General features: G+C 45.7%; 1 protein-coding gene across 4 annotated transcripts; it reads right to left on the reverse strand.

Annotated features, from left to right (window-relative positions):
- Positions 1–2430: 2430 nt before the first annotated feature.
- Positions 2431–19442, reverse strand: mical1 (microtubule associated monooxygenase, calponin and LIM domain containing 1). 4 transcript variants are annotated; one of them, XM_028409071.1, is made up of 24 exons: positions 19294–19442; positions 16489–16775; positions 15636–15843; positions 14849–14956; positions 14643–14738; positions 14312–14467; positions 13696–13796; positions 13274–13531; positions 12650–12765; positions 12203–12329; positions 11150–11225; positions 10898–11045; positions 9497–9687; positions 8528–8634; positions 8199–8261; positions 7876–8113; positions 7487–7554; positions 6139–6910; positions 5895–6016; positions 5705–5818; positions 4325–4418; positions 3991–4084; positions 3699–3772; positions 2431–3541 (listed from the first exon to the last, which is right to left on the reverse strand). In XM_028409071.1, the coding sequence occupies exons 2-24, from the start codon at positions 16744–16746 to the stop codon at positions 3351–3353; spliced, it is 3780 nt and encodes a 1259-aa protein (XP_028264872.1). In that variant the 5' UTR covers positions 16747–16775; positions 19294–19442; the 3' UTR covers positions 2431–3350. The 4 variants fall into 4 exon arrangements, with proteins under 4 accessions (XP_028264872.1, XP_028264870.1, XP_028264873.1 ...); XM_028409069.1 differs by having other exon boundaries at positions 16489–18918; positions 19294–19433; XM_028409072.1 differs by having other exon boundaries at positions 16489–16819; positions 19294–19432.
- Positions 19443–20800: the final 1358 nt, after the last annotated feature.

Genomic DNA, 20800 nt, shown 5'->3' on the forward strand with positions numbered 1-20800 from the left:
AAAGACAATAACAAACCTTCCCTTTTATCTCAGCGACTCTGTAATGAAGTCCAGATTATCTGCACCCATTCACAGTGTGGAAGCACCTGCTCTGGCTTCTAAAGACAAAGCAACATTCATCAACTTTTGTCTTCATCTTCACTGTAAACTCAAACAAGCCAACAGCACCTGCTGCAGCTCCTCGCTGTGCGCCATGTGCCCGCCAGGAGCAGGCCGCTGCCTCTGCTTCCAGGCCTTTCTGTGGAACTAGGCCCTTTTCTCTTGTCGTTCGGTCGAACCAGGGCCCTTTCTCTAATCTTTCTGTGGCTGTTACACCAGAGCTGGCGGTGACGTGCAGTGATATTGGCCAGCTGCCGTTACACCACCAGTAAATTAGACCAAGCAGCTGAACTTCCACACCTGCTTCAGGTTGTCTCCAAAATGGCGCCAATTCGCGGCCAACTTATCACTTCCTGAGAACTTCTTCTTCTTCTTCTGTTTAATGGAGAGTGACAACCAACGTTTGAGGTGCATTACCGCCACCTACTGTCCTTCTCAGCATTCCTTTAAACATGAAAACCCGAAAACCTCCTAAACACTGACTGTGTTTTTATATTTTTGATTTATTTATTTAGTCAAATGTCCACAGGTTGTTTTTGTTTGGCTTCACAGTTTCTGGCTAACGACTGAGAACAAGAGCAGACATGAACATTATTTTTGTAGTCTTTAGGTTTGAACTATTTGATTGATATTAGTGGATCAGGTAGTCCTGCAAACAGCAGCAGTGTCAGTGTACGATGTAGCTCCGTTCACACACAGCAGCTGTTTGTGGACTCGTATTCCAGCTAGCCAGCTAGTCGCTACTTACTGCACCAAGGTACGGAATCCAGGATAGGTTCAGACAGTACTTCTATCAGAATCCGAATCCGAATTCCGTTATTTATCCCCGAGAGGAAATTCTGTTACAAACAGAATCAAAGATACATTGAAATATATCATAAATATCTAAATACCTAGACAGCATTTAAATCCCCGAGTTGTATCTAAAGAAGAAGAAACATATTTACTACTGTATAAAAACCTTTACATAGTAAAGAGCAGGACATGAATGTACCAGTATGAATGTACAGTGTCTGAGTGACTGTTACAGTTCAGAGTTCAGTAGTTTGATGGAGACGGAATGACTTCCTGTGTCTCTCAGTGGTGCATCGTGGGAGTTGGAGTCTGTTGCTGAAAGAGCTCCTACAGCACAGTGCAGTCTTTTATGATCTTTCTGTGGCTGCGTTACAGTGCCACTACCACAATTTCATATTTTTTAGTAATAATGACAGTCACAAAAACACTAATTCGAGATATTTCATTAAATATTATCTTTCTCTGCCTGTAATTATTTTACAGTTTTAACTTGATTTACTCAGATATTGTTCAAGTAGTTCAGCATCAGGTGGTCCTGCACAAACCAAGGTGCCAAGACCAACAGAAAATAAATAAATAAAACCCTCAACCCATTAACCCATTAACACCTTTGGCTCCATAACCCACGAAACTCAGGGGGCCAGGACGCCCCCCCTTATACTTACAGTGGCATTCAAGAACTTCATCTCCAGGTTAGATTAGATTAACTTTATTAATCCCCGTGGGGAAATTGAGTTGTAGTAGCAGCATTTTAAAAGGATAAATACAATAAACACAGCAAAAGCTCTTATACACACACACACACACAGGGGAAGATAGAAGCATAAAAACAGTTAATTGACTGTTTGGGCGTCCAGTTTCCCAGCTGCTCCCCACTCATCAAAAGCGCTTCTTCCTCTTCTTCATTGTAGAGGGACTTGCTGTATATATTACTCATTAATTAATATCCCACAACATTCCCAGCGGAATGTTGTGGGTAGTTTAAATTTAAATGAAAAACGAATTAAAGCTTCTGTCCTGATCATGCAGGGGGACATTCTCCTATCGTGAGACTAATCAGAGAACCATGGTTATAGTCATAACCTCCAGTTTTAGGCAACATAAACTGAGGTGACTGAGGCACTAAATAAACAGAAATGTCATTATAAATAACTGATGATATAAGCTGTGACGCCTGTAATTCAGTGAATTACCTGTGTGTACAAACTTACCCAGGAGAGGTTTACATATAGCAGATTTCTTCTCATGACCTCCTGAAAAAACAATAAATGTTAAAGTTTCAAGTGCAACAAAGGCCCAAAGCGAAGGCCGGCCCACAAACTGCCGCACACACAGAGCATCACTCCAGCTCATGTCGATCTTTTATCACTGAAACAGATGGACGCATGAGCAACAGAACTGAAAGAGCAGAGGAGTCTGGGTCAGATAAATCTCATTTTCTTTTACATCATCAAACACGGTCAGAGACCACGTACACCCCAGTGAAGCAGCATTGAGTTTGTTACACCCACCACACCAAAAAAAGACGCAATGACATCAAAGTGCGTGATCTTTATTTGATATACTGTGAAGTGCTGTCCAGGTGGCACAAACTGGCAACAGGACAATGAATATATAAGGCTCCTTTTCACTAACGACGATGATGGCATTTATTAATAAATGAACCAGCCTGTTTTTCATTCACCCCAAGTCCCCTGTGTTCACCACCAAACAGAGAGGGAGAGAGAGAGCAGCCGGCTGTCAAAGGCCACCGGTGAACACTGTAACTCCGAGGACTGAGCGATCGACCCCTGAGATCCAACGTGCGACCAGGAGAAAAGTGAAGAGCAGGAAGTGCTACAAAATTCAGCAACATTCATAAATAGATTTAAAAAAAGAATTTTTCTAATATTTTAAATTCCTCTAAAGCTCAATTGTGTTTATATTCAGTAACCAAAGACTAAAGATAGAATTAGGACATGTGTTTGTGTACAGTAGCACCCGCTCCCTGTCCGTCTCTACGGCAGCAGGTTTCCTACCGCTGTAATCTTATGCTGCTTTGTCACGTTTCTGACACTAAACCAGGCCAAGTCCCAGGCTGGGCGATGATGATCTGCTGCGCGGTGGATGTTCAATAGAGCAGCAAACGCTACAGATCATTTTTACATGAAGGTCTGCTGCTACGACTGCTCCATCACAGCAGGCTGGGCTGGATGCATCAACATCATTAAAGTCCTCCAGGGCTTACGTCTCCCTTTAGGAGGGGGGGCGGATATTCATTCAGGTTCTGGCCAACAAGTCTCAACTTAATCCCGTTCTCTGAGGGACCACTTGTGGTTGGAGTGCACCTTCCACATCCTCTTTGGCTTTGCAAATTTAAGTTCCAAGTCTGACAGCAGCAGGTCTCACACACAGTAGATGTGAAAGCTTCGCCTGCACCGAGCGCACAGGTTCACGTCGAGGACGATAAAGCTTTTCTACCAATGGACCTGAGATCCTGCCTTGGAGTGCCGTTTGGCCTCCATGATGGAGAAAGCTTCTTGCTCTTCACTTATCTCCTTCTGCCTCTTCTCTTCTAGAAACGATACCAACGAGTCCCTCATCTCCACCACCTCCATCCTCTGTGAGAAGAGGCGCTCTTCCTCTGCCAGCTGCTCTGGAGTCTTGTCTGCGATGGACACAATGTTAGAGCATGCTTACATGTAAGCAATAATGCTACAAGCCATCCAGCATCTGACTGATGGAACAATGAGAGCCGGAGCAGCCCTGCACTGTATAAACGCTCTTTGTTTACGAGTGTTTCTGTGTGCCAGTCAATTACTCACCTTTCAGCTCTAACAGCTTCCGGAGCTCCAGCTCCAACGTGCTCTGCTTGTCTTCCAGTTCCAGCTGTCGAGACCTGCGACAACAACAAACATCAGCTGAGTCCAGTCAGCAGCACGTCGCCTCTAGGGTAGGTCAATGTGAGGGGACACAACAAGCAAAGCACACTGGCTGCTGATCCAGGGGGTGATAACAAACAGTCTGCCATGTCACTGGTACTCAGCACAGAAGCTGTATTGTGCTCCTGGTGAGACCGGACAGGCTGATTATGAAGAATGAGGGACGCAGACTTACGCCACCATGAGGTCAGACTCCTCCGAGACCAAAGCATTCTTCTCATGGACGAGCTGGATCCACTGTTCGATCATATCGGTGGAGCCGCTGTTGTCTGTAAGAGAAGACGTTTTTCTGAGGACATCTGAGGTTCAACGATTTATTTTCCATGTGAGCACCAGAACCCTCAGGCTAACATACATCATCATTAGAAGCTGAACTCAGCTGACTTAGAAATTGATCATTTCACAGTAAAGTCACTTCCTGCATGAAACAACAACACTTTTGTGCATGTGTTAAACAGAAAAAATAAAATGAAACTTGTTGCATGTTAAAAAAAACAGGCGGTTCTTACCAGCCTCTCCTCGCAGAGTTCGCTCCAGACCCCTGCCTTTCTCCTCCAGGTCCTTGAAGTCCACCTCGATCTCCTCCAGTCTCCTCTGGATGGACTGTGAGCCACAAACACAAGTACACTTACACACATTACGTAATACTGATTATAATTAACTGACTATGTGCTACTGGATGCTTGAATTTCTCACAGGATGAATAAAGTATCCATGTAACGGCGTTGCCACAGTAACTTGTGACACTGTGAGAGATGAAGGGTTTCTGGGGTGGAACACTGACTCTATACATAGATGGATAAGATGACATCATCTCCGCAAAAGTGAGGCCACAACATCTGGATCGCCCCCTGGTGGCTGGCTGCAGTAAAGGTCATAAACCCCACCTCCTCCATGTTAGTGGATGAAACAGAGACCCAAATAAAAACTAAACAGCACCCTCTAATAGGGTCCTTTCCCCCAGAGATGGTCAGTTTTTCTTCATGCCGACTTGTGTTCCAACACAGTTTTTTTCTTTTTTCAGAAATGTTTGTATTTAATTAGTTATTGTTGGCTAAAAAAGAGGAACTAACATTGTGGTCAGAAGCCAGTGGAGCAACCAAGCTACACCAATGTTGAGGGAGGGGTGTGCTTAATGTGGAAGTGGCTGGGTGTTTGGGTGGAACAGAAATGATGTGGTTTCACCTCTTGATCTCTACTGTGCATCCTCTATGGTAGCACTGTTAAGAGACAGACACTTTATGGAGCGGAGAGCTCTGCTAGCGGGGGAGAAGGAGGTGGACAGCCTGATGTGAGGCGAGGGTTTGGGACAGAACAAGGCACCATAGGTGAAATCTCCTCCTCTGCAGGTGCAGCAATCTCTGAAAAGCCCCCGTTTTTGTCACCTTTAGTTATTAACAAACAAAACCAGCGTGATGTTGGAGTTCCTGAAATGATGTAGTGTCGGTGCATAACGTGGCGTGTCCCAGTTTTGTGACTCTGGTTGGTTTAAGGTGCCTCGAACAGTCCGTGTGAATGGAGCTACAGTGAGCCGTTGCATGATTAGCTGCAGGCGACAGGCTGGAGCCTCACACTGGCCTTCTGTTGTGTGGAGGACTGCTCTGGCCCCGCGCAGCCTGCGGTGGCTCAAGGGCTTGATGGAAAAAGGCCAGGTTTTGGACTGACTTTGGCTTCTCTGCACACAGTTGTTTTTCACATTTCTGACAGAGTGCAACCAGTCTCCCTGTTACCATGGCAACCATCCAAATCAACCAAGGAACAAACACTACATTTCTACTCTTAAGTGGAATGTGTTGATAACGTTAACAACAATAAATATTAATGTACGTGTTTCATGCATCGGAGAAGCTGCCGGCCTATAAAATATGGATGAGTTTTCTAACGCCGACCTGAGCTTTGCGCAGACGCTGTAATTCGCTCATCTTGGCTTGTCGCTCCAGTGTCCTCATCTTCATCAGCTCCAGCTTCTGAGCCTCAGCGGGATCCAATGGCACCGCTTGAAACTAGAAGAAAAAAGACACGAACATGAGCACAGCATCATGTAAAATTAAAATAATCCCCACGCTTCCATCCTCTTACTTTTTCATCAAATATGTCGATGTCATCTTGTTCAAACATGTCGTTGTCGTCGTCATCGTCATCGTCATCATCTCCATCGGCGCCCTCCTCTGAGGCGCTGTGAATGTGTCTGAATGTGGTTTCTGTGGTAGAAGGAAGGAAGTGTTACCGTGAACCCAGACTGACTCTAAACTTTCACAAACAGCAAGAGCATCTCCCTACAACCATCATCCCAGATCAAAGAGGAGAAAAGTTTTCAGCTTACCCACTCTCCCTGGATGATTAATGAGGACACTGAGCCGGGTGTCTCTGCTGATCCGCGGGGAAGAGAGATTCCAGGGGGAAAACTTGGATCGTACTCTGGTCTGGCCACCCGGCAGCTCTTTCCTCTTGAAGCAGCGTCGATTCCTCTTCTCTCTAAAGTTACTGGCAGTGCTCCCGCTCCAGTAGCCCTCCTCTTCTTGTCCATCCAGACCCTCTGGTTTAGGAGGACCTCCTGCATTTGCAGAGGAAGAGGAGCAGGAGGAGGATCCACCTGGGGTCTCTGAGTCCGAGTCTGCGCTGAAGCTCTGAAGATTCACCAGCTGGTTTTTCTCCTCGTCGCTTAATTGAAGCTTTCGCAGTGTTTGTTTGGGGCGTGAGTCTGGTCCTGCTGTAGAGGCCTCTTTTAAAGCAGCTGGAGTTGAAGGTTTTTCTGGAGTGGATGGGTTAAACAGGTGGAGTGTACGAGGCTTTGCTACGGGGGGAGACATCTGAGGGCTGGGTGTGGTCTGCCGGGACAGGCGAGGCTTCGGGACGGGACAGGGTCTCTCATCTATGAGTTCGGCTATGTCGGTGTTAGGTGAAGGATCTGTGGGAGAGCTTGATGTATGGGGTTCCTGGGGGTCTTCTTTGGATTCGGGTAGATGCTGGTCCGATTCGCTTGATGGTGTCTGAGCAGAGGGGGCACAGTCAGGAGTATACTCCTCGTCTGATAGAGAATAATCATCACTGGAGAGCCCGTTCTCCTTTGTGCCTTTGGGACTTCCTTCGATATCCTAAACACAGAAACAGCAGGGAGGTCCAGAGTCAGAGTATTTCCTGGAAGGGGGTCAGCAGAACACCAGTCCAGAGAAGCTAAGCAGTGAACTGCTTAGAGAAGACCAGGGCTGAACTGTGCCGTTTGTCTGTAGTGCTTTTGTAATTATCAGGTGTTGCTGTTTAAACAGATGGTAGCTAAGCTAAGCTAAGCTTGCTAGCTCCTGCATCTTTGCGTCTCTGTTTTTGTCTTTCGAGCATCACAGAACTAAAACCCGAACACATGCTGAACCAACGTATCGTCTAATATTCTGTCCATCTTGTGAAGTGTATCTTTAAAGGTAGGGTAGGAGATTTTGAAAACTCAGTGAGAGTCAGCCTGATTTGGAAAGTAAACACACACGAACACGTTCGAACAAGACTCCAAAAAGAAGCAGCCCCAAACTCTCCCTCTAAAATAAATCATGATTCCACAGATGGATGTTTTGAAACAAACATTCTACATTCTGCAACCGAGCCACCACAGAAGGATGACGTGCCAGCAGATTGTGTAACGATAACAGCGAGCGGCAGAGCGCTTTACATCTGTGACCCACCTTACGAGGCGTTTCATCCCCGTTAACCAGCAGCAGCTCTTCAGAGTGCAGCTCACAGAAGAATCTCCCTGTGGGGACATGGCAGATAAAAACAAGTTGAAAAGTCAGAGACGTGTGCGTGTTGAAGTGCGAGAGGGGGGAAAAAAAACTTAAATTATATATAACAGTCAGAATGGGGAGCCTATTAAAAAAAGGGCCTCAGCACAAATAATTAATTATACAGACAAATAAAGAAGTGGTAGGAGGAAAGCTGGGAGAGAACACATCATACCACAGGTGTGATAGCTGTTGAAAGCACTTTCATGGAGGACGGCTCCATTAGCACACAAAGGCTGCTAGACAGAAATAAATATATATATATATGTATGTGTATATATGGGCGCTCTCACCTGTGCTCTGGTCAAAGGTGTATCCTCCGAGTCTGAGCGTGATGCCGCACTGATGGCAGGTGAAGCAGCTCCGGTGGAAAAACTTCCCCTCGGCGCTGATGCGCTCCAGCACGTACACCCTTTGGCGGCAGAAGTAACACTCCTCGCTGTTCGCCATTGACAAGGCATCGTCGGGCTCATGAGCAGGACTAGCAGGCGTCAGCAGGGTGAGTTCAGGTGATGCAGGAGGCACCGGTGTCTGACAGAATCATGGCAGAGTAAGCACCAACAAAGCAACACTGGAACACAATTTTCTGATTTGTACTGCTGAGTGTGAAACTCACACTGTCCTCATCTCCCATTGTCGTCTCCGGTTCTTTGGCTCGTTTCTCAGATGCCAGCTTTTCCTGCAGAGAAAATAAAAGAATACATCACAGGATCTGCTTTTTTTTTTTACAAAGAAAACATCGACTACAAATGTAGGAACCCCCGCTTCTCATGTAACCATGACACACAAAGACAAAGCAGACATGTGAGTCACCCGCTGGAGGACGACCCCCCTCCCACCCCTACTTCCTGCCCTGAACTCCAACTCTGTGTGTTTGAAAATACCTTAATCAGACATTTCTCTGTGTGCTGTGTAAACAGTGAACTCCAGCCACTGTGGGCGTACCTTGCGTCTTTGCAGAGAGTTGTGCTTCAGCTTGTTCAGGAAAAAGACAGCTGACTGTGTCTGGGAGAGCGTCAGAGGTTTGGACGATGGCAGGAAGCCTGCAGGTTCTGATGAGAGATGTCAAAGAGAGAGAGATTCAGTAAATCTGCACACACCTGGATGTTACCGATGGCCTACTTGCCGCTTTTCAGTAAAGCAGCTTAAAATATCCTGACTGTACAGCTTTCTAATTCTCTGTCAGAAACATAAACTAGCCTTCTTACTTGAATTTTCTGTATAGAATATATGTTTCAGCCATATAACAACTCTTCAGCTCCAGCCCTTTCATCATCCAGATACCTGAGACTGACAGCTCCCTCCTGCCTGCACATCAGTCAGCGGATCCCACGGCATCACAGACACAGAGAGCACACCCACTTCAGCTCATCCACTGCCACTGATCGCTTCACATTCACATCGCTCACAACCCCCCCCCCCCCACCCCCCTCTGTTAAAAATACCTCTGCTGCAAATGGCCGTGAAGTATATCCTCCTTCTGTGCAGAAATAGCAGAGCCCCCCCCACCCTCTGCTCCGGTCAGACCCCGATAAGCCAGCTCCACACCGTCACTGCTTGCTCTGCTGCTGCTGCTGGCTCAGTGCAGGAGAGCAGCACAACCAGTAGAGGCTGGCTCTGAGCAGAGCACTAGCCACTTAAGCCCAATGAATTGTGGGTAATGTGCTCTTAAAGAGACAGCACTGATTTGATCACTTGGCAGCGCTGAGCTTATATCAGTGGGAGGACACCTGACCCTTTTAAGGTGATGCTAATGCTGTGCAGTGTCTTAGCAACCAAGTTATGCAAGACTGGTGCTGCTGTCACTAATGGCCATGTTCAGGAATATATCAGCCTCATCAAACAGCACCACAAACAACACTTAATAAAAACACATTTACATACGGCCTCATTCATTTTAAGCCAAACCTTTACCTTTTGCAGGTGCAGTGAAAGCCTTCTGGATCTGGGTGAGGTAGAGGACCATGGACAACCTGTCAATCTGACCGCTGTTGGCCAGGTCGCTGGGGGACATGACAGGAGGGATGCCCAGCTCCTTCTCCAGGATGCTGAAGGCCATTTGGTTGTTGTGAACAATATTAGATGGATCCAGGGAGGACATGTCACTGAGGAAGGATGAAGATGATGAGTGAGGGATTTTACAGTAAAATGTGTGCATTACATTCCACACATACCACTTTCTCCCCCTTCCCTGACACCACCCCCCACCCCCTACCCCTACCACCATCCCCTCACCCCTACCACCACCCAAGATAGGAACTCTTTGTACCAGCCACTTTACCAAAGGAACTCTATGCACCAGTCACTTTTTACCCTGTCATGTCACACCAGTCTCATATAAGCTGCTATAACTTAAACTATTCCTGGACTGTTACATTATGCCAACTGCACTGACTTGCACCATTGCATCTTTTGCACTCTCATACCAGTCTCAATAAGCTGTTATAAGTTAAACCATTCCTGTTTACATTATGCCAACTGCACTGACTTGCACTATACATCTTTTGCACTCTTACTGCATTGTGCCTTCATTATGTGCCTTGTATTTTGTGTGTGCCTCATTGTAGGTACATTTTTTTACACTTTATATTTATCTTTAGTTTTTAGTTACATGTTATATGTTGCGGAGTGAAGAGTAACGCAATTTCGATTCTCTGTATGTTCAGCACTATAGCAGAGTTGACAATAAAGCTGACTTGACTTGACATTCAAATAAACACTATCAAACCACTGCACGAGGGCACCAATGTGCCTGCCATTGGGGTCACTTGTGCTCCCTCTAAAAATCTGCTCATCTGATGTAAAACCTTTCATCGGACTCCATACTTTAATGATGGATTTTGTGTACAAAGAGGAATCAAGATACTGCTATAAGGAGGAAGAGGAGGCTGCTACAGCAGAGAGAGTTCCTTCTGGATGAAGATGAACATACATTTGTAGGGCTACAAGGCAGCTTTGAGCCTAACAGGCAATTAAAACAAGCTCTCTCTGCTCTAAAGATGGTCAAAAGTCCCAATTTTAGCTTTGAAATATCACATACATTCTTCTGTCATTCACTGTGATAACAGAGAGAGATGAGAGGCAACAATAAATCTCTGTGCACACCACTACCAGAGTGTAGCTGGGTGCAAACATCACAATTAGCATAGCTGTGATAGCAAGATAAAAGCCGAGGCAGTGACATTGTGCCTACAAATGGAAACTAGTAAGAAGAAACTTCATCAGTCCCTGTGGAGTACATACTACAACATGAACATATTCTCTGAGGTTTGTGAACCACATGATGTCAGATAGAAACCAAGGAAAAGGACTCACATGAGGTGCGGTCTGAAGTGGTGGATCAGAGCACACAAAGCCAGCCCAGACCTCCAGGACTGGGTGAAGTCGTTCACTTTCACATTCTTGCACCCCACGGTGTGTTTCTGACACCATTTCAACAACTCTTCAAAACCGCTGATGGAATCTGAGACAGAAACACAGACATATTAATCAGACAGCTCTACAAGGTGGATTATGAAGGAGGTGACAGAAGCGGACCGTCCACAGAGGAGACAGAGGGCCACAGACCTTGACGCATGGGAGGCCGGTCCTTCTGCTTCTTACTGGATGGATGAGATTTATCAGCGTCGTACAGGTGCTGCACCTGAGTTGAGAGATTAGTGTTACTGGATGTTGTTTACTGTAAGCTATTAAAGGCTGTTAATTATCAGACTAGAGTAGAATCACTCACACAACAAGCACCTTCTGTGCATTGGTCACTCACTGTGGCTCATTGTTCACTGTTATATAAAGACCTGCACCTCCATGTAAACAGCAAAATCAAGGCTACAAGTAGAGAGAACTCACACTATGGGCATGATGATAAGAAAAAAGACTAGAAAAGGGCATTTCCTGAAGAAAATGCAGGTTTGATTGCTGCAGCTGAATCGTTGCTTTGAATGCTGATGTGAAGGATTGCTCTGAACTGCTGGAGAATCAGAGCAGTTCAGAGCTTTGTATGCCTCTGTGTGTCAGCCTGTCACCATGGTAACAGCAGAGGAGACCTCAAACCCCACTCCAACTTTGAGAGCCTGACATGCGGAAACGATTCGGAATAAAAAAATTCTGAATACAACTTTGATAGAGCAGCATCTGATGAGCGTTTTAGGACTAAATGGAGTCTGTAGCTTGAAATATGTAGGAGGAGATACATTTGGCAGATGACCCTCGTTGAAAACGAGGGTCATTTAACCATGTTAAAAATGACGCCGAAATTGCTTAATATTTAAAAAACTATAATTTTTTGAAAAAAAACTTGAAGCTGATCTGGAATGTCCTCTGTGAGATGAACATTTTGATAGTTGAATGGCTGAAATCGATGTATGCTGGAGATACGCTGTGGCAAAAAAAGGTACGGAAGAATAAAAAAGACGAAGAAAGAGGGTGAAGAACAACTTGATTGCCTAGCAACGGCAATCTAACTAATTATAAGGACCTTGGAAGTATTCAGGTACAGCAGTGAAACCTGTCAGGAAGTAGCGCCTGCACGGCTGTTATCTGCGCTGCTGAATAACCTTCATGACGATTACAAGGCTTCTGATTTAAGTCTCTGCTGGGAAAATAAAGGATAAGGGCGCTGACCTGGTTGGGCTGGATGGAGGAGACGTTGACGCTCTGGTACCGTGTTTTGGGGTTGATGCTGTAACCAGCATAGTTCTTGCTGGTGTTTTCTGGTGTGGTCTGGGACAGGAGCTGGTAGATGCTTTCTCTGCACAGTTCGGAGAACAATAAAATAAGATCAATCAATATTATTCATTATTTATTTATCAATATTATTCACAAATTTATTCATTTTTTTTGCATAATCACAACATCCATCCATCACGCTAATTATATCTCCGGATGCATATATCTCCGAGCATGCCGATGAGCTCTAGCTCCTAAACAATAAGATGTTCTGCTTGGTGTAGGAGCTGCAGTTTTAACTGAACCAGCCTCTTAATAAACAGTCTGCACAGGTGGGAATGAATCAGGCAGGAAATGAGACACCTCATCAGAATAAATATGAAATGTGTGAAATGTACTCACCGCTCAGCCAGCACCTTTAGATGTGGGACCCCCATCCCCCAGCTCCTCACCATCCACGCTGTGTCGAAGGCAGCCAGGAAGCCGCGGGCAATGCCAGTACCCAGGGGCCAGAAAGGCTGCGGAGAGGAGAGCACAAGGAGTCACTGCGACACATCAGCAGTAAGCAGGAGCAGCAGTCAGTCTCTGGAGATGTCAGAAGAAATGGATGCCTGGCTTGTTTATTTATTTTTTTGGAAAGTAGAGTTCAGTAAAATTAAAAATTAAACAGACATGATCTCAAGTGAAAGTCTACAGACATGCTAGTGGCTCTGAAAGCTGCTTTGAGATGAAGGTTGGTTCAGGCTGCAGGAGTTTTATCCCCTGATTTACCCCCTCAGACAATCAGAGGAGAATTCTAGTCTCAGCAGGTTCATGAGGCGTTTGCAGATTCAGATTTAAAGGCTTTAAATTGTTAGTGAGAGCATCAGAATCAAATGAAACGTTTTGTTCCATGTGTTTCCGGAGCTCTCTCAGCTTCTGTAGTCTAAGATCAGGTGGAAGATGATGTGTGAAGTTTGTCCCTCACCACTTGATTTAACCACAGACCACAAAGTGAGGGACAATGACCACATTCCGCCCCCGTACCTCCACCAGGCAGTCTCCAACAAGCGCCACCAACAGCTTCTTTCCCCTCCTCTCCCGGACCAGCGAGGCGTTCTCAGCCCGGTGCATGCAGGTGAAGTCGAACATGGCCACGTCCGGCTGTCCGGCGTGATTCTGAGCAAACTGGAGGTCGGGCAGTTTTGCTCCTGTGGAGAAGAAGGCGGCGTCGTGGGCGTAGCGGCACAGAGCCTGGTGGTCCACGTTTGCAGGAGCCAGCAGCTGTTCTGCATCAGCGTAGTCCTGCAGGGCACAGAGCAGGGCACAGTGTGACAGGTCTTCACTTGGTTTTAACAGAGACAGAGGGGACGACTGGCAGCTTGTTTCTCATGCACCTGCTGCAAGCCTGTTTCTTTGCTGGCCAGTGTTGGCAGCTCATCCTCTTGTAATGGATGTGTTGTTCTCACCTGTTTAATGACCCCCTTCTTCAGCAAGCTCTTCTTCTTGGCAGTCATGACAAAGTAGTGGGTGTCGTCTTTGTAGTAAACAATATTCTCTAAATCAATACCTGGAAAGGAAAACAAAAAAAGAGAGAGGAGAGGCAGACAGTGAGCCTCCAGCATGTTTTCCTTAGCTTGGTTTAACTGGTTTTAAGATGGGAGCTCATCCTGGACTGGAGTAGATTAGAAAGCCGCTGTGATCTGGGTAAACACAATTACAAAGGTCACTGTAAAGTTTCACAGCGATACGGGTGGGGGAGGAAAGGGTGTGTGTTTCATAATGTGTCACAGGAAATTAGAAAGAAATTGGAACACAGATGAGCGGCGGTGCTGCTCACACTTCTGACGCCCGACAGTGTGAAGTTCATTTTGTGCCTTCAGGGCTGCGTTCTGAATAAAAGTACTCATGTTGTTATTAGAAATGTCACAGGCCACTGAGTCTCCTTTATAATTCATGTTCTCACTCACAGTGCAAGCTGGGGAAGGAAATCTGCTGCATCCTTTTTTTCTTGTTTAAATTTTTTAAACATTACACTAACACACAGTCGTCAGTCTTCCATCCAGCTGAGCTGTGGATCCTTACCCGTCTCAGTGAGCAGATCCTGAAAGAACTTCTGGTTATAGATGCGGGCGACGCCGCTGATCTCCGCCACGTGGGCCTCAGCAGCTGTGTTTCTGTTGATGAAGTTGGCCGTGATGCCGATGGCCAGTTTCCCTCTCAGCTCCTTGTGCTTAAAGCCTGAGAGTTTGGGAAAGAAAAAGAAAAAGAGGGAACTAAGCGGCGCTGGTGACAATTCACTTGAAAAAGAAGCTGAGGGCCGTTTGCAACAGCAACACCTTGCAAAACAAGTTCGCAGCTCCATATTGCAACAGCAGGAACGGACGATTCAAGTATGTACGAGTGTTTGTCTCACCATCGGGGACAAACCTGCCTCCTCCAGCAGAGATGAAGACGTCAAACTGGAAGGCAGCAGCGGGGTGAGAGCGAGGCTGCAGTTTGGCCGTCCAACCTGCAGGACAGGCGTCCAGCTTTTACATTTCACACAGATACACACGCATAAACAAAAATAATAACAACACGTCTGACAGCGCGGCTGCTGCTGCTGCTGGTTGTGAGTACCATTTTCTCCCGAGGGCTCCATCAGGCCCTGGAACTCCACTCCGGTGTGCACCTCCACCCCGAGGAGAAGTGACACTTTCAATAGCACCAGCTGCAGCTGACGGATGCCTAAGGACACACACACACGCATATTTTAATGGCAATATCTGTGTGTGAGAGATTAAATACCACACATGCAAATGGAGGAAGGGCTACAAGTAAAGATTATTTTCCTATTTCATTAATCCGTCATCATTATTTTAAGTTTTTTTTAAAAAAGCACTCCTCACCGAAGTGCTTGTTGTGTTATATAAGCTGCTGCTTATGATCATGTCATCATGAGTGCATACAGCAGTTAAACATCAGCATCATCAGTAATGGTTCATCGTATTTTTTACACAACAGGGAGGACACATCGTACAGATCCTGAATGAACACAGCTTGTGAGCTTTATGAGATTTTGCAGAACATATGAGACGTCCTACAACAATAACCTTGGTGTTTCGAAACCCATCTCTGCATGCAAGTCACTCGTGTGCAGCTGACTCATCCATGTGCATGCAACCATGCAACGACCAGGGGGACACTTGTGCACAGGCAAGCAGCCCCTACGTGCCCAATCACCTCTGATTTGTACATTTCTATATTTTTAAAAAACAAATGGTGCAAACAGTGTTTTCCCCAAAGCCTCCTTTCTTTTTCCAGACTCATACAGACATAGAAACGACCATAATCAAACGCCTTCAAAGGTCTTCTCAGCTGCATTGTGTTGTGTTCTCTGTGTAAAACAGTCGTCTCAGATACTCACTGATGTGATCCAGGGAGCCGCAGCAGAATTTGCCGTAGAACTTCTTGGCTCCTAGCCCGCGGAGGTCGCAGATGGTGAAGGGCCACAGGTGGAGAACATTGTTCCTGGAAAAGGACTCTCTCTTCTCCAACACCACCACCTGAGCCCCCAGCAGGGACAGCTCGATGGCCGTTCTCAGCCCACATGGTCCGGCACCCAACACCAGACACTACGAGAGAGGAGAACAGAAGCTGGCATGAGGAGACCTGTGCAGAACCACATGACCATTCCCGCTTTATTCCAATCTAAACACATGTGCTGCATGACAGGGACGACCTTCACAACTACATTTAATCCGACTGGAGTTTCTCTCCATTTAAACCGAAGCTCGAGCATCGACTGTGTTTACATGCACATCAGTATCCAGTTTGCATGTCTCAACCTGGATTGCTGGTATTTTTCATGGAACAGAATCCAGGTGAACATCTGTCAACAGCTGGTTGTTTTGCAATAGAAAACAAGCAGAAACCTGAAGGAGGCGTTTCCATGGTTACCCAGGTTACTCACATGCACATAAACACGCTCATTTACTGGAACATAATTTTAATGATCAGATTATTATCCTTATTATTTAATTCATTATCCCGCACGTGCCACAAAAAAAATGTCATCATACTGCTGGTAGGAGGTGGCCCAGGCACGTCTGGAGGTGTTTCCGTTTCAGTTTCCTCAACACCAATAATTAATGAATAAACAGGAGAGATTTGAGAATGAAAGATGTAAAATAATTTAGCAAAAAAAATCAACCATCCAGGGGACAAAGTCGTCACAAATGTTTGAAAAGACTCACAGTTACAGCAGACTCCCTGCTCACCTTGTTTTTGCTGCAGGCCTTTCCTTGCTGATAATCTGCGTGAGAAGCTCTTTTGTCCAGCTTGGTCCACAAAGCTTTGGCCTTCCAGTAGTTCAGTCTCTCCTTTAACTTGCTGTAGAAGCTCCTGAATTCTTTGGGATCGATGTCCAGCTGCCGGCACAGCTCTGCAAAGTGATGCTTCACATCCTTACAGGTCTGAGCCTGGATGAAGTGGTCGAACGTATCGTGCGAAGGGTTGACGGGATCCTGGCTCGCCATGATCGAGTAGAAGGTCCGGTCCGGTCACTCTGGTGGAGAGCGGAGGTTATATCACAGCTTCAGCTCCTTCTACCTGGAATTAAGTGAGCTGCTGGTACAGGTTTACTGTAAACCCTCAAAGGGAGGGTTACAGAGTACTTGTTGTCTTTGTTGTTAACATTTATAGAGGTGGTCCTGTCTGCCATCTCCACGGGAACTCCCCTCCACATGGCCTCCTAATTACAGTGCATACATGTAAACACTGTGGACTAGCTGTCACCTGGTTGGCTGAGTCACTACTGACTTCCTCCTTGTGGTTTTGTGGCTCTTTCTGTCGTTTCTTTTTCCTCTCCGCCCACAGATGATGTGTCATTTTCACACACCGCCTCAGGCCGCTTCATTAGTTTCGGCAGACACACAGCTCAATGGAAATATGTGGCTCAAACACACAATGAGAATATGAGCTCAGTATCATCTTAGACCAAAGGTCTGTGCTAAAACCTAAGATCAAAAAAAAATCTCACGTTCACTGATAACTCGCTGCGTCATATCAATATGACACAACCTCAAAAGAAACTGATGAATCACCTGTAAAAGTTTGATTACACTCCTGTGGGGAATCTCCACACAGCAGTCATGCTACACTGTTCGTACGCTGAGTTTCTCTGTGTGTTCAGACGACAGCTGGACCGTGAATGGATGAGGAAAATTATTGATGATGTGCTTTAAGCTTAGAGCTAAAACTCATTTAACGCTAATAATGTATTGATTATATATCAGAACCGACTCGTTCTTATGGGTGAGATAATTTTGCACATATCATTCAAGCATTTTGCTAATGGATGCTGATTGGTTAGTCCAGATAAGGACTGACGGCGACAGGAGTTTTAGGCCATGCTAGTTCTTTTTCTGATTTAAAGATTTCATCTGATATCTGTAGATTTGAGTTGGAGTGGAGCAGTGTTGTAGGCGTGCCTGTGAACGACACCGGCATTGTTTCAGATTGACGGTTATGATCAGTGCGATAAGGTTTGTGCAGAGTGAAACTACAGAGTGTGCAGAGAGGCAGCTCCACACCTCAGATATATATCCCTCTGAGGGCCACAGTTCATAAAACTCCAGTAAAACCTCATCAGTGAGCATTAGGCTCTCAGATGTTGCTGTAAATATTTGCTTAAGTAGACACAAATCCAAATCTTTGAGACACTTTGAAGCCGTGTGTAGAGTCAACATCCTCCTCACACACGGTTTAAAGCAGCATCACTGTGGCACCCATTTGCCGCATTTCGACACTCTTCTTGTGGCATCATGGCAGACACACACACACACACACTACAGTAGCTGCGCAGTGTATCAGCTGTGGCTGTCGTTTCCTGTCATGTCTCAGTTTCTGCTGTAACGTTTACCCCGAGACAAACGCCCCGCTCTGCTGCACATTCTGCAGCTTCTGCCCTCCACCTGGGACACCGCAGGCTATAATTACATTCATGGACCACAGCAGCATGTGTGTGCACGACTCTGCCTGCGTGTAGCTGCACCGCACACTCACTATTACCTCCAGTGTTCCTGGTATATTGTTTTTTTAACCCGTGATAATAGCTGAAACGACAGGGAAACAAACATGACAAGAGGCCAAAACTCCTCCGTGCTTCTCTTCTTTCTGTTTGGCTTCAACTTCAAAGGGCTCAGATAAGGTGAAAAAGAAGCCCTCTGCTGTGTTGGCAGAGCTACCTTTGCTCTGAAATAATCTGTATTCATGCCAAATCTGGGTAAAAGTCTTTTATCGTGCTACAGAGGAAGAAAAAAAACGGTGCAGACCAATGTGACACAACTAAAAATAACTCCTCTTTTGTCCAATTCTCAAGAAGCCTGCTGTATTTATACACTTTAAAGCGTGTGCTACGGTAAATATAGTCCTGTGACAGTGATACACACACACACACACAGTCAGAGTCATCCTCACCATCTGACTTTTGTTAAGCAATTCAGAGAAAGAGATGGGTTTCAGCAGGAATTCAGTGGACAGGATCAGACAGAAACTACCGGGCTTTAAAGGTGAGTTGACCTGGTTTTCCTCGCAGCTCTGGACTGGACTGAAGTGGATTACAGTGGATTGACCCGCCTTATTACACGTGTAAGCTGCTGGCAGCGCCCTGAGTTATCAGGATGTTGGATCAAACACTGATCTGCAGGCTGGCAGGGACAGAAAGACAGGAAGGAAAACAGAGGCACACACACACAGAGACACAGAGATAGAGACACACAGAGACACACACACACAAACAGACAGACACAGAGACACACACACACAGAAACACACACACACACTCACACACAGAGACACACACACACACACACACAGAGACACACTCACACACACACAGACACACAGACACACACTGAGGCATTTCAACTTTCACTCTCTCCAAATAATTAGAGGAAGGTGCAGCCCTGAGGGAGCTCCGTGTTGCCAGGAGCAGCTGAGGAGGCACCGACAGCTCTTTAAATCTCACAACACACACTCGGAGAACACAAACAAACAAACACACCGACAGTAAGTTGCTTTACCCGCTCCGGAGTCCCGCTGCTCCTGGGGGTCGGGGTGTCGGTTCTCGCCCCCCCCACACACACCGCGTCCACCTCTTTTGTTTACAGGTAAAGAGCGCGAGCTAGCTCACCTGCGCCTCGCGCTCACGCTGCATTGGAGTGCTGGAGACTCTTCCGGGACTTTCTGATTTTACGTGAGCGCCCCACTGCACGTGACGTGAAGGTGCGCATCATTGTGTGTGTGTGTGTGTGTGTGTGTGTGTGTGTGTGTGTGTTCCATCAGTTACAATGAATGATCACATATCTGTATACTACTAATACTATTAATAACAGAAAACAAACATTCGATATAATCAATAGTGGCTCCATTACATGTAAAAAAACCAACACCCTCCATAATGAGGCCTCACAAAGCCACACACACACACACACACACACACACACACATAATTAAAAATAAGATTCACCGCAGCTGACAGCATGGCTGCCCACACTGTGCCCCTCATCTGTGAATACATCTGCTCTTATTTTGAAAAGTAAAACCAGCTTCCTGCTTTAAATCAGATGGACAGGTTGGAGCAGGGTCAATAAAATGTCAGACAGTGTTTTTCCATCCGGATTAATTTTTGGTGTGTGTGTGTGTGTGTGTGTGTCTGTGTGTGTGTGTGTGGCCCTCCCTTCTTGATAGAGGCTGTTATGTATTAACGAGGATCCTGCTTTGTGTTTTTACTCACATCGTGTAAACTGGAAACTCCAGAGTTACTCAGCGTTTACTGGCATCACGGAAGAAGACACTCAACAGACTCATTAGTGTTAGTTTCACTTTACTTCCTGATCTTATTTTAATTGGGTCAGTCCTAATTGTAATGGTGTTTTTTTCTAGTGTGTCTAACTTCTGTCTTTATTTGGTTCTATTTTTTTACAAAGTATCTCAAATAAAACAAATTCTTCTTCATGTATTTGATCTCTTCTCAAACTGTTTTTCGCTGTGTTTCTATTTCCTTACATTACATTACATTCAGTCTCTTGACTGTATGCGGGGTTAAATGATGCTGCAGCCATGTGTGGGAAACATCGCCTAAACCTTCACACCCTTGCTGAGTTTTATTCTTTTGACCGAAATAGAAACTAAAACATGAATTATCACCTACGTCGCAGGTTTACTGGGACTCAGAGCACCAACTACTTCTGTTAAGATGGAGCAAGAGCAAATATGTTGAGCAATATACAAATTTTATTCAAATTTGAGCAATATTCAGTAGGACTTAACAGAGTTATTTGTGTGAAAATTCCCATTGAGTACAGTAGAAAAGATTATATATATATATATTTATATTTATATTTAGGAATATCACCCATGTAAAAATATCTGCATAGCCAGAAAGGAGGACCCAGAGAACCCCCCCCCCTTACAGAAAAGGCTGCGTATATGAATGTTCGCATGCACTTCTTCTTGCTTATTAACATCCAATGAGGCAGCAGGAACAGAGGAGGAGGGCAGCAGACAGCAGGTCACTGTGGCATCATC

The sequence above is a fragment of the Parambassis ranga genome, chromosome 7 (assembly GCF_900634625.1).
Source record: "Parambassis ranga chromosome 7, fParRan2.1, whole genome shotgun sequence".
Classification (NCBI taxonomy): domain Eukaryota; kingdom Metazoa; phylum Chordata; class Actinopteri; family Ambassidae; genus Parambassis; species Parambassis ranga.

What these genes read in the sequence shown, in the direction of transcription:
- mical1 (XM_028409071.1), bottom strand. Translation starts at nt 16,746, where the DNA reads ATGGCGAGCCAGGATCCCGTCAACCCTTCGCACGATACGTTCGACCAC. An exon ending in AGCGTCTGCGCAAAGCTCAG is followed by an intron (nt 4,419 to 5,704) that starts GTCGGCGTTAGA and finishes TGTGGCTCACAG; the next exon opens with TCCATCCAGAGGAGACTGGA. An exon ending in GAAGCTGTTAGAGCTGAAAG is followed by an intron (nt 3,542 to 3,698) that starts GTGAGTAATTGA and finishes TGTCCATCGCAG; the next exon opens with ACAAGACTCCAGAGCAGCTG.